The sequence below is a fragment of the Motacilla alba genome, chromosome 5 (assembly GCF_015832195.1).
Source record: "Motacilla alba alba isolate MOTALB_02 chromosome 5, Motacilla_alba_V1.0_pri, whole genome shotgun sequence".
NCBI lineage: Eukaryota > Metazoa > Chordata > Aves > Passeriformes > Motacillidae > Motacilla > Motacilla alba.
In genome coordinates this window covers 60679478-60692177 of record NC_052020.1, presented here as the reverse complement: position 1 = coordinate 60692177, position 12700 = coordinate 60679478, and the positions used below count along the sequence as shown (strand labels likewise).

The following is a 12700-nucleotide window of genomic DNA, read 5'->3' as shown; positions in this document are numbered from 1 at the left end:
GCTATCACACCCACCTGCCCTCAACTCCTGTCCCCTCAGCTCCTCTGTCCCCTCACCTCTCATGTCCCCTCACCTCCTCTGTGTCCCCTCAGCTCCTGTGTGTCCCCTTAGCTCCCATGTCCCTTCACCTCCCGTGTCCCCTCAGCTCCCATGTCACCTCACCTCCTGTCTCCTCACATCCTCAGTGTTCCCTCAGCTCCTCTGTGTCCCCTCACCTCCTGTGACCCCTCAGCTCCCATGTCCCCTCACTTCCTCTGTGTCCCCTCAGCTCTTGTGTCCCTCACACCCATCATCCCTTCCCCTCCCCGTGTCCCCTCCCTCACACCTGCTGTCCCCCCCGTGTCCCCTCCCTCACACCTGCTGTCCCCTCCCTGTCCCCTCCCTCACACCTGCTGTCCCCCCGTGTCCCCTCCCTCACACCCGCTGTCCCCTCCATGTCCTTACACAGAATTCTCTGGCCCTTCCCCTGCTCCCTCTCGCTCCTCACGCCATTCTCCCCTCTAACCCCTCTTTTCAATGCCAACACGCCACCACGTGTCTTATGCTTCCCTTGATGTTTATGGAAAACTTTATATTTCATGTCGTGCTCGGCCGTGACTCTGTATTAGGTAGGCAGGAACTGGGGATTGGATGGGCGGATTTATGTAAGCTTTAGTGTATAAATCATTGTGCTTTTTATTCCCGGGTGTGCTTGATTTGTGGACAATTTCCACCTTGTGCCCTGCAGAGAATAAACAATGTCTCCTTTCTAAACCTGAATCGTTGTTCATGTTTGGAGTCCCTAAGATTCAACAAGACCTTCAGCTGCTCTATGCTCTCCCTCAAATCCCCATGTCACCTGACCCGCTGTGTCCCTTAACACCCTCCACGTCCCCTCATCCTCCATGTCCCCTCAAACCCCCGTGTCCTCTCAGCTCCTCCACGTCTATTCACAACCCCGTGTTCTTCACAACTCCATGACCCCTCACATCCTCAGCATCCCCTCGTATCCTCAATGTCCCCTCACACTCCGTGTCCCCTCACACTCCATGTCCCCTCACACTCCATGTCCCCTCACACCCCGTGTCCCCTCACACCCCGTGTCTTCTCACGCCCTGTGTCCCCTCACGCCCCGTGTCCCCTAACACCCTCTGTCCCCTCACGCCCCGTGTCCCCTCACACTCCATGTCCCCTCACACTCCATGTCCCCTCACACCCCATGTCCCCTCACACCCCGTGTCTTCTCACGCCCTGTGTCCCCTCACGCCCCGTGTCCCCTAACACCCTCTGTCCCCTCACGCCCCGTGTCCCCTCACACTCCACGTCCCCTAACACTCCGTGTCCCCTCACGCCCCGTGTCCCCTCACATCCCATGTCCCCTCACGCCCCGTGTCCCCTCACGCCCCGCGGCTCCGCCTCTCTCCCTGTCCCGCCCAGCCGCCCCAGCCGCCTCCAGCAGGAGGTGCCCGCGGCCCGCCCCTCGCGGACGGCGCCGCGCTGAGGGCCCGCGCTCGGGCTGCCCGCCGCTGCCGGTGCGGCCGCTGCCGCCGGTAGCACCGGAGCCGCCGCCCGCCTTTCCCGCCCCGCGATCCCGCTCGCCCCTCAGCGGGCGGCGGGCGGGGCCGGGCAGCGCGGCGGGCCGGCACCGCGGCGGGCAGGCAGCGCGGCGGGCGCCCGTGCGCGCGCAGCGCGGGAGGCCCCCGGCGGCGCCGCCCGCCGTGCGCGGGCCGGGCCGGTGCCGGGACCGGAGCCGGGATCGGGACCGGGATCGGAGCCGGGATGCGGCTGCAGTGCGAGGTGGAGGTGCTCAGCCGGCTCCTGCCCACCTGCGGGCTGCGGGGCCGCGGCCGCGCCGCTCGGGCGCTGCTGTCGCTCGGGCGCCCGCCCGGCGCTGCCGGTGCCGGGATTTACCTCATGGTGTGCACGGCGCGGGACCGCGGCGGGGCTCGGTACAAGGTGGGGACGGCGGCGGGGGCCGGGGCGCGGCGGGGGTGCCCCGGGGCGGCCGCTGAGCCCGCTGTGCCCGCAGGTGCAGCAGAACGTGGAGCGGCTCTTCACGCGCTTCGTGGAGGAGGGAAAGGCCACGGTGCGGCTGCGGGAGCCCGCGGTGGATCTGTGCCTCAGCAAGGTGGGACCGGCACCGGGAGCGGCACCGGGAACGGCGGCACAGCTCAGAGCTCACCCCAGGCTCTGACCCGCCGCGCCAAGGGGGGAAGGGACCTTAAATCCCAGCCCACCCCTGCCATGGCAGGGACACTTCCACTGTCCCAGGGTGTCCCAGTGTCCAGCCTGGCCTTGGGCACTGCCAGGGATCCAGGGGCAGCCCCAGCTGCTCTGGCAATCCCAGCCCAGCCAGGAATTCCCAATCTCCCATCCATCCCTGCCCTCTGGCCCTGGGAGCCATTCCCTCTTTGCTGTGCTGTGTTCTGACTCTCCTGCTTCAGAGTCCATTTCTGTGCTTTGCTTCACAGCTTCTTTAGAAAAAGCTTATTTCAGCTCTCTGGTGCAGTGTTGGTCTTTGGCCTTAAACTCCGTGAAATTGTTGTTCCTTACAGTTTTTCCCATGGAAAAAAATTGAGAATCCTCTTGTTTCCATGGACAAAACCATCATTGTGCTCACCGTGGCTTTCAAAGCACAGAGCAGGGCACAGGGACCATCTCCCCTTATTTCAGAAACCTCTGTATTTATTCACAGTTCCCAGAGGATTTCTAAAGTGTTTTTAACAGCACTAAACTCACCCAAAAAAACATGTATTATGACTAAATTCTCATGTCCTTTTCTTCTGCGCCTGTTGCAGGAATCTTTTGTAGCCCTATAGGAGAGAAAAGTAAGACAGGCTGTCTAAAACCTCTGATTTGTTACCTAAAACTATAGAGTCAGGATGTGTCAGTAAAAGCAAATAATGTTGATTGGTGGTTTAGGAAATCCTTTTTCCTTTCTGTTGCCTGAATCTGAGGAAAGCAGCCTTCATTTTATGAACCTGTTAAAGGGTTAAATAGGAAGGGAGAACACCAAACCAGTTGTTTTTTTCCTGTTAGAAGCCAATGTGCTCTGTATTTTGGAAAAGTTAAGGCTTTTGTAATAGACTCAGAATAACTTCTGCTTCCTTTACTCTGAATTTTTCTGTTGAAGAATGAGAAATCAAAAAGTTTGTCTCAAAATATTTCAGGTTCCTCTTTTCAGGTTCAGGTTCCTCTCCAACTCCAGAACCCAAATTTAGGATGTTTCATCCCTTTTCCGTAGTTTTCTGCCAGGTTTTTATTACTTCATTACAGAAAAGCTTTGTAACTCTCAAAGATGAACAAGAACTTTGTGAAAGATAGATTTCCAAAGGCTGGAATATTGGTTCTGTGAAATCCCCCTGCTCGTGCTGTGCCTGGCACTGGATTTGCTGCCCTCAGCCAGCTCAGGAGTGGAGTTGGGAACATCAGTGCAGAGCATTCACCCCTGGAGCAGAAAGAACAAATCCTGGCTCTTTTCTGGGGTTTGTTTCCCTTCAGCAGGTCTGAGCCTGCTTCCCTGGATCCACCTCAGCTCCGGTTTCCTCGGAGCTCTGACGCTTGGGAGGCATCAGCACAATTTAAACTCCTTTTCCAGCACTGTCTGTGTGCCTGAGACTTCGGGCTTGGGGCAGGAAATTGCATCCTGAGCTCTTCCAAGTAATTATATGCTTTCTATTTCCTTTTTTTTTTTATTTTTTCAGGGTTTCTCAGCGAAAGGTTTGGAGATCTTACATGGCCCTTAGGGAGGGCTGGTGGAGGGATTTGTGCTTTGTGCTTGAGAGCAAAGAAATCCTGCCTGTAACTTCATTCTGGTGTGCAAAATTGATTTCACTTGGTCCTTACAGATCTGGAGGACTTTTTGGACTTAATTCCCGTTTTAGTGATCTTGGAAGTGCCACAAATCAGCCTGGAATGAGGGGAAAATCTGTAGCTGAATGTGTGTGTTAGACTGGCTGAGATAACGAGGGCTGGTGATCCCAGAATCCCAGGCTGGCTTGGGATAGAAGGGACCCTAAATCCCATCCCATCCACCCCTTCCACTGTCCCAGGCTGCTCCAAGCCCCATGCAGCCTGGCCTGGGGCATTCCAGGGATCCAGGAGCAGCCACAGCTTCCCTGGATAACCGTGGATCCAAAGGTGCTTGTTGTGCATCCTCCCCACCTCTGGGAGGTGTCACAGCAGGAGCTGTGCTTGGACACTTAAGGGAAATAATCATTTCAGTTTACACATGCAGTCGGTTAAGTTTAACCTTTAATGTCTTTATTTGTCCCACATTTCCGTCCAGGATTATCTCCAATATCTTTGTTTTCTTGTCCTGGGTGCTTGTAGCACATTGTGTGCTCTAGTTCTGAGCCCTCTCAAATTTGGTCTCGACAAACACATTTAGGAGCAAAAATGTGTCCCTGGGCTTGGGAAGTGACAGCTGGGAACACCAGCACAACCTCTGCGCTCTCAGAACTCCAAGTTCATTCTTTTCTTTTCCTTCTGTGGGTGCAGTGTGGTTTTTACTTTAGAACTCACTTCTCAGCTCAGTGCCTGTCAGCTGCACATCAGCTCGAGCAGAGACTTGCTGGAAAATGTAGAAGAGAAAGATTTGGTCCAAATGTTCCTAGAAGTGAATCAAATCAGTGCAACAATGCATTTTGTTTTCTGGAGTTTTGTGGATCTTTACTTAAAATAAAATCACTTGATACTCTGATACTGAGAGTTGGTGGGAGCCTTTAATGGCTCCCAGTGCCAGAGGGCAGGGATGGGTGGGAGATTGGGAACTGGGAATTCCTGGCTGGGCTGGGATTGCCAGAGCAGCTGGGGCTGCCCCTGGATCCCTGGCAGTGCCCAAGGCCAGGCTGGACACTGGGACACCCTGGGACAGTGGAGGTGTCCCTGCCCATGGCAGGGGGTTGAAGAGGATGGGATTTAGGATCCCTTCCCACCCAAACTGCCACAGTGCTGTATCCCAACTCAGGCATTGTTTGGTCTTTGTAAAGAATTTGCCTCTTTCCTGCTGCTGGCACAGCCAGAGCTGCGTGTGGCCACAAGCCCTGACTTCACCTTCCTTTTGCTGAATTCATCCCCAGCTTCCATCCTTTTCTTTCCTAGAAACTTCCAGGAGTTATCGCCTCAGGGTTGAGAGCTCTGATTTCCCCACGTGTGTTTGGAACAGTCCTTTATGCTGCGGGATTTCAGGGAGCTCCCAGTGCATCGGGGCTTTTTCCCGTGCTTCATTTCCAGCTGTGGATTCTGTGCTTTGTTCCTTCCCTGGGTGCTGCAGCACAGTCAGAGCAGGATTAATCATAACAGAGCCGTTCCTGCTCCCATCCCACTGCCCTGCTGAGTGACACACACACAACAGCTCAGAGAGTGTTAATAACCGGGATAATGAACTTTTAACTCCAGCCTTGTGTTCCCCTGCAGGCAAATGTGAGCAATTTAAAGACTTTCCTTTCAGCCGTGAGACTGGCTCACCAAGGCAACGACACCGGCGTCCTCCCTCTCTCGCCTCTGGTCCCGGCGAAGAACTCCGACGTGGAGAAGCCCAAAACCAAAATGATCATCACTTCCAGGAGGGATTATCCCCTTGCCAAGAGCTTCCCTTTCTCCCTGGAGCACCTGCAGACCTCATACTGCAAGCTGGCCAGGATCGACAGCAGGGTGCTGTGCCTGAAGAAGCTGCGCAAGCTGGACCTGAGCCACAACCACATCAAGCAGCTGCCGGCCACGCTGGGGGACCTGGTGTGCCTGCAGGAGCTCGACCTGCACGACAACCACCTGGAGGCCTTCAGCGGGGCCCTGTGCAGCTCGGGCCTGCAGAAATCCCTGCAGCTGCTGGACCTGAGCCAGAACCAGATCCAGGCGCTGCCGCTGGAGTTCTGCCAGCTGCGGGGCCTGGTGCAGCTGCGGCTGGACGACAACGCGCTGCTGCGCCTGCCCTGCCGCATCGGGCAGCTGAGCCGCCTGCGCTGCCTGTCGGCCGCGCGCAACAAGCTGCCCTTCCTGCCCTGCGACTTCAGGAAGCTCTCCCTGGACAACCTGGATCTCTTTGGGAATCCTTTCGAGCAGCCCAACCCGCTGGTTCCCAACATCCAGCTGAAGATCCCCCTGACTCTGCTGGAGTGCGCGGCCAGGGCCACCGTCAACCACAGGTGAGGGCACGGCTGGCACCGCTCCCTCCGGGTTCGCAGCTCTGATTTCCCCCCGTGTGGCTGGGACAGTCCTTTATCCTGGTGGATTTTGGGGTGCTTCTTTCCTTTCCCCTCTTTCCTCCCCCGTTTTCTCACCCATTAACGTCGTAATGTGAAAACTCCTTTGAGCTCCCCTTGTCAAGTCATCAGGATAATTGGTGCCTTTGGAAGCGTTCAGGGAAAGGCAGAGATTGAAGTGTTTTCATCCACCAAAGGGGGATGAACAAAATATTTTTGGCCAACTTTGGGAAAAGAGAATCAGTTCTACAACCCTGAGCCACTTCTTCTGCAGGCTTCTCCCTGTCCTAGATTTTCCTTAAGCTCCTCATTTCCCTTGGTGTTGGAGTGAGGGTGTTCTGACTTATTCAGAGAGCCCAGCTCTGAGAGAATTTAAAATACATGATTTCACCAAGAAAATCCCACCCTCCCAAGCTGCTGCTTGTTATCAGCTCCCTCCTCTCCCCCCACACCACTTCCACCCCTGATCCTTCATGTACCAGGAGCCTCCAGGTACCAGCAGCTGCTGCTCCACCCTGCTCTGGGTGGGAAGGGAGCACAAAGACAGAAATTTGGCACAGAAAGGCGGGGAGAGAGGCTGGAAGTGTCCCTGATCTGCATCCCGTGCCCATTCCTGCCCAGAGGGTGGGCAGAGCCCATAAACCAGGGGTAATTGTGCAGAAATTTGCACCAAAGGCATCCACGGGCACACCCTGAAGGGAGCTGAGCCACCACATGTTCCGGGCCAAATCACCCACTGCTGACCTGGCTGATTTTGTAATTAAACCCCACGTGTCTCCTTTCCCAACTTTATATAATCGCAGTGGGTTTGATGTGACTATTAAGGCTTTTTTTCTGGAGGATTTAATCCCTCAGCACTGGTCAGATTTCAGTTACTGTAAAAACCTTGAGAAAGGGACAAAACAGAAGGAGAAGGTGCCAAAATAATGTTTGGAAATCGGTCTTCGTTCTGGGAAAGTACCAGAGTTCTTGATTATGCTTTTCCCAGGAAAAAGGGTGATCTGAAATTAAGGTAGTGGGAAAAAAAAAACCCAGAGGAATCTTAGCCGTGTGAGTGATGGTGTGTGGAAAGACTTGGGAATGTGTAGGTGGAGGCAGGATGTGAGTCAGTGGGATCTGTGCTGGGTTTGGAGTGCCAGCTGGGCACTGCTGAGCCCCACACCGCAGCCACCCCGACAGAATTCCTCAGGGGAATGATTTCCTTTGTACCCCGGGCTCCACACTGCTCCTCTGTAAATTCCAAAAGGAGCAATTCCCCTTCCCAACTCTGGATGTCATTGCTGGCCCGATGGATGGAGAGAGCTGTGGAGCAGGAGAGCTTCTCATTTCATGCCAGGTTGTGCTTTAGCACTGCTGCTCCTCGGGGTCAGAGGGAGGAGTCAGTGCTGGGCAGGCCAGGGGAGACACGAGCGTGCGAGGGAAGAACAGAACGTGCCCAGCTGTCTCATCGTTCTTAATCTTCCTTTAATGCTCTAACTCTCATTACTCTGAATCTTTCTAATTGCCTGGCTGGCTGTGGCCCAGGCTGCCAGGATTGCTGTGAGCTCCCTGTTGGGGTGTCTCCCAGAGTTCACGTCCTTAGGAGCTGCCTTGGGAAGTGGCAGTTCATTCCTGAAATCTCGGGAATTGGCGTTTCAGTCCTAAAATTGGAAATTTCATTCCTGAAATCTCGGGAAGTGGCATTCCAGTCCCAAATCTCTGGTTTTCCATGTCTGTGGGATACCTGGAGAGGCTCCCTGGAACAGAGGCTGGGCAGAGTTAAAGAATAAAGTGGGGATTTGTTAAACAGCCTTCACAGGACACACCTGGGGCAGTGCAAGAGCCCAGCCAGGGCTGCACCCAAGACGGACCCTGGGTCAGCAGTTTTCACACTTTTATAAGTTTTAGTTCCTTTCCACATTGGGGTCGATTGTGCAATCACAGCTCCAGGTGATGCAGTCCCACCCTGCCAGATTCTCTCCTCCTTTCACTGGTTTGACACTTTCTTGTGCCCTTGGTTCTGGGGCTGGAAAAGGATTGTTTTGTCTGACTGAGCTGTGAGGAGAACCTGCTAACACCTTGTATGAAGTTCAGAGTATATATATATTATTGCTTTAATGACCAATCAAAGATCCAGCTGGCTCAGACTCTCTGAGAGTCAGGAGCTTTTGTTATCATTGCTTTCTGTTCCTTCCAGCCTTCTGATGAATCCTTTCTCTCAATTCTTTTAGTACAGTTTTAGTCTAGCAGTTTAATAGAATATATATCATAATATAATAAACCAGCCTTCTGAAACGTGGAGTCAGGATTCTCATCTCTTGCCTCATCCTGGGACCCCAGTGACCACCAGCCACATATACATATATATATATATATATACACAAATATATGTATACACCAGTGCAGTACAGAGCCTGCAGAACATGAAAGCTGAAACTGCAGCCATCGTGTGCCCTGGGAATGGCTGGCACTGTGTCCTGTCCCCGTGAGTGACACCGCTCGGTCTGTGCTGAGCTCACCCTCTGTCCTCTCATCCCACAGAATCCCTTACGGCTGCCACCTCCTCCCTTCCCACCTGTGCAAGGACCTGGAGGTGGCCAAGACGTGTCGCTGCGGGAGGGCCTGCCTGAGCAGCTTCATCCAGATCACGGTGACCATGAACCTGCACCACGTGGCGCACACCGTGGTGCTCGTGGACAACATGGGCGGCACGGACGCGCCCGTGCTCTGCTACTTCTGCTCCCTGCACTGCTACTCGCAGTTCCTGGACAGGCACCTCCAGAGCCACGCGTGACACGAGCCACCGTGGGCTGGCTGGGGACGGAGGAGCCTGGAGGCCCTGGCTGCTGTCACCCGCCGTGTCACCGGCACTGCCTGCGGAGACAGATCCCGCTGGGAGGGAGGGGACACGGCCTGGCCTGGCTCTTCTGTCCCGCTGGGAAGGAGGGGACATGGCCTGGCCTGGCCTGGCCTTCTCCCGCTCTGGGACGGCCTGGCCTGGCTCTTCTCCCGCTCTGGGGAGGGGACACAGCCTGGCCTGACCGTGTCCCCTCTGGAATGCCCTCTGGCGCAGCACCAAGCAGTGTTGAGCTGCAGAGAGCCTTCCTTGGAATGTATTTCCCTTTTCCTGCTGCCGGGGCCGTGCTCGGGTTTCTGGGTTTGGGGGTGAGGGGTTCCCTCTTGGAAGGACAAAGGGAATCTCAGTTTATCCCAGACTTCCCCACGGCAGCTCTGAGCTCTGCCAGGGCCAGGACTGCTCTCCCCTCTTGCCAGTGGAGGAGAAATCACTTCCAGAGCCCTTATGGAATCCCAGGTGCTTCTTTTTTTAAAGGTTCTGTTACAACATTCCCACTCGGAGCAGGGACCAGCATTGCTGGGTTTTTACCAGAGCAAATGTTTGTTTTTTTGGGGTTTCTCTCTTTGTGATACCAGAAATGTCTTTTTTTCTAAATATGTGCCTGAAACTTTGTTTCTTACTCCTCCTGTTTTAACCCTCCTGGAATTTGTTTCACTGTGTTGACTGATTAAATTTTGAAAGCCTTCCATGCCCGCGTGGACTGTGTTTTGTGTGAGGGGTTTTCCATCCCGTGCATTCCAGGAATTAACTGCTGCTGTTTTTTGGGGGGATGACACCCAAATGTTGAGCATATCCACAAATCCTTTTATTTCCTGTCTTGTCAGCTGCTCCATGACTGGGAGATGGGAACAGCAGGGAACAAATACCTGCAATTCTAGAATGAATTAATCTGATTTTTTTCAATCCTTACCATTCAAGAATGGGTTCATAATCCTAATCTTTCAAATCTAGAATTATTTTGTTTTGGGAAGTTTTTAGGAGCCCCATTACCTGGAACATGTGATGGCTTGGAGCACACCGAGTGCCAGCTGGGGAGGTTCAGTCTGGATATTGGGAAAATTCCTTCATGGGAAGGGAGGTTGGCATGGGGCACTGATGGGCTGCAGGGATCTAGGACAGTTTCCTTGTCTTGTTCTTGCAGTTCTGCAATTATTTTACTCTTACATTAATGTTAAAAACTTTGGAGTCATTTTATACTTGCGATTCTAGAATTAATTAATCTGAATTTTTAAATTCTTACCATTCAAGAATGGGTTCATAATACTAATCTTTCAAATCTAGAATTATTTTATTGTATTCTGTAAATATTTGAATTTTTTCTTTCAATCTTAGAGTTATTTTATCTTATTCTTTCAGTCCTACAGTGATTTTACCTTAATCTTGCATTTCTAGAATGAGTTCTCACCTTTTTCTTGTCAGGGCAGAATGCATTTTAACGTGCTGTTTTTCCAACCTAGTATTCACTTCTCTCTGATGTTACTGCCGCGGATCCCGGCTGCTTTTCCTCGCGTTTCCAGCGTTATTTTCCCTTTTTTCCCCAATCCCGAAGGATTTCTCTGCCCCTTCCCGCCCTCCCCCTCAGGCCTTGGCCCCGCCCCTCGCGGCGCCGCCCAATCAGAGCGCGGTGCGGCTGCGGCGGCTGCGCGGCCCCCCCCGCGCGGCGGAAGCGCCGAGGGGTTGATTGATTGCTCCTCCGACCAATGGCGAGGCGGCGGTCGCCGCGGCGGAGGCCAATGGGGAGCGGCGACGTGTGCGCGCGGGGCGGCGGCGGCGCGCGCGCGCTGGGAGCGGGAGCGGCGGCGGCGGCGGCGGCGGGAGCGGCGGAGCGGGGCCGCCGCCGCCGGGACGATGCGGCTGCGCGTCTACAAGCGCAAGGTGCTGCTGCTGGCGCTGGCGCTGGCTCTCTGCGCCCTAGCGCTCTGGGGCACCGGCGGCGGCGGGCGGCGGCGGCAGCAGCAGCCGCAGCAGCAGCAGCAGCAGCAGCAGCGGGGCGGTCCCGGTAGCACCGGGGAACCGCCGCGGGTCAGCGAGCCCCCGCCGCCGGTACCGCGCCGCCCCGCCGCCAACGCGTCGGTCGCCGTGGCGGCGGAGGTGCTGTCCGAGAACGCGACGCTGAGTTACCGCTCGCTCGTGTACCGCCTGAACTTCGACCAGCCGGTGCGGAACGCCGGGCGCTTCCCGGCGCGGCCCGACGCGGTGCTCGTGGTGCAGGTGCACGACCGCGCCGAGCACCTGCGGCTGCTGCTCGAGTCGCTGCGGCGGGCGGCGGGCGTGGAGAACGTGCTGCTGGTGCTGAGCCACGACCTGTGGGCCGAGGAGCTGAACCGGCTGGCGGCCGGCGTGGACTTCTGCCCGGTGCTGCAGGTGTTCTTCCCGTTCAGCATCCAGCTGTACCCGCGCGAGTTCCCGGGCCACGACCCCCGCGACTGCCCCCGCGACGTGGGCAAGGCGGCGGCGCTGCGGCTGGGCTGCATCAACGCCGAGTTCCCCGACTCGTTCGGGCACTACCGCGAGGCGCGCTTCGCGCAGACCAAGCACCACTGGTGGTGGAAGCTGCACTTCGTGTGGGAGCACGTGCGGGCGCTGCGGGAGCACGCGGGGCCCGTGCTGTTCCTCGAGGAGGATCACTACCTGGCGCCCGACTTCTACCACGTCCTCAAGCGGCTCTGGGCGCTGCGCCGCACCGAGTGCCCCGAGTGCCAGCTCGTGTCGCTGGGCACCTACGGCCCCGTGCGGGGCGGCTTCGCCGGCCGCGCCGACAAGGTGGAGATGAAGACGTGGAAGTCCACGGAGCACAACATGGGCATGGCCTTCGGCAGAGACACCTACCAGAAGCTCATCGAGTGCACGGACGCCTTCTGCACCTACGATGACTACAACTGGGACTGGACTCTGCAGCACTTGACTGTCTCTTGTCTTCCAAAGTTCTGGAAAGTGCTGGTTCCCGAAATCCCCAGGATTTTTCACACGGGGGACTGTGGCATGCACCACAAGAAATCCTGCAGACCGTCCACCCAGAGTGCCAAAATCGATTCTCTCTTGAACAGCAACCGACAGTACCTGTTTCCCGAGGCGATGAGCGTCAGTAAAAGGTACTCCATGGCTCCCCTGTCCCCTCACGTCAAGAACGGGGGCTGGGGAGACATCAGGGACCACGAGCTCTGTAAGAGCTACCGCAGACTCCAGTGAGGATCCTCCTCGCGGCGCCTTTTCTCCTTGAGTTGTTCCATCGTGTCCTTTCCGGGCACACACGTGTATAAACAGCATTTATGAGTTGGTTTCTGCTTTAATATGAATAAACATTCTTGTTAAAGGTGTCCCAAAATAGTAATCTCTCATGTTTGGCAACCACGTTTTGGAAACGGGTGACGTGCCGCAGCCCCTACGCAAAAAGTGACCTGCTGCTGTGCTTGCTGGGAGGAGGAGGAGGAGGAGGAGAACACTTTTAAGTGCATCTTTTTTGGTGCTTCAGAGCTCTGGTGGTGCCTGGGGTCCCACCCGGGGTCATCTCACGCCCGATCCCCGAGTCCCGGTTCGGTTGCGCTGTGTCGATGAATATATGAAGGATGAAAACAAAAATAAATCTCATTGTTTTTACTACGATGTAGATAAATACATGATTTTTTTAGTTCTGCCGAAATAAAAATTCCGTTGTTTTGTAAGCCTAGAGAAGTTCTTGATT

At 55.3% G+C, this 12700-nt stretch overlaps 2 protein-coding genes across 4 annotated transcripts; both read left to right on the top strand.

The window, feature by feature from the left end:
- Window positions 1-1651: 1651 nt before the first annotated feature.
- On the top strand, window positions 1652-9121 carry LRR1 (leucine rich repeat protein 1). 3 transcript variants are annotated; one of them, XM_038139452.1, is made up of 4 exons: window positions 1652-1928; window positions 2009-2107; window positions 5398-6125; window positions 8703-9121. In XM_038139452.1, exons 3-4 carry the CDS (start codon window positions 5530-5532, stop codon window positions 8953-8955), a joined length of 849 nt encoding a protein of 282 aa, XP_037995380.1. In that variant the 5' UTR covers window positions 1652-1928; window positions 2009-2107; window positions 5398-5529; the 3' UTR covers window positions 8956-9121. The 3 variants fall into 3 exon arrangements, with proteins under 3 accessions (XP_037995380.1, XP_037995381.1, XP_037995379.1); XM_038139453.1 differs by having other exon boundaries at window positions 1652-1935; window positions 5432-6125; XM_038139451.1 differs by having other exon boundaries at window positions 1655-1935.
- A 1668-nt stretch (window positions 9122-10789) lies between these two features.
- Window positions 10790-12343, top strand: MGAT2 (alpha-1,6-mannosyl-glycoprotein 2-beta-N-acetylglucosaminyltransferase). Its single transcript, XM_038137897.1, has one exon. It carries the CDS (start codon window positions 10867-10869, stop codon window positions 12205-12207), a length of 1341 nt encoding a protein of 446 aa, XP_037993825.1. The 5' UTR covers window positions 10790-10866; the 3' UTR covers window positions 12208-12343.
- Window positions 12344-12700: the final 357 nt, after the last annotated feature.

Bases quoted from the DNA above. Each gene is read 5' to 3' on its own strand.
- LRR1 (XM_038139451.1), top strand. From the start codon at position 1,759: ATGCGGCTGCAGTGCGAGGTGGAGGTGCTCAGCCGGCTCCTGCCCACC. The intron at 1,936-2,008 runs GTGGGGACGGCG...CTGTGCCCGCAG, and splicing joins GCGGCGGGGCTCGGTACAAG to GTGCAGCAGAACGTGGAGCG. The intron at 6,126-8,702 runs GTGAGGGCACGG...CTCATCCCACAG, and splicing joins AGGGCCACCGTCAACCACAG to AATCCCTTACGGCTGCCACC.
- MGAT2 (XM_038137897.1), top strand. From the start codon at position 10,867: ATGCGGCTGCGCGTCTACAAGCGCAAGGTGCTGCTGCTGGCGCTGGCG.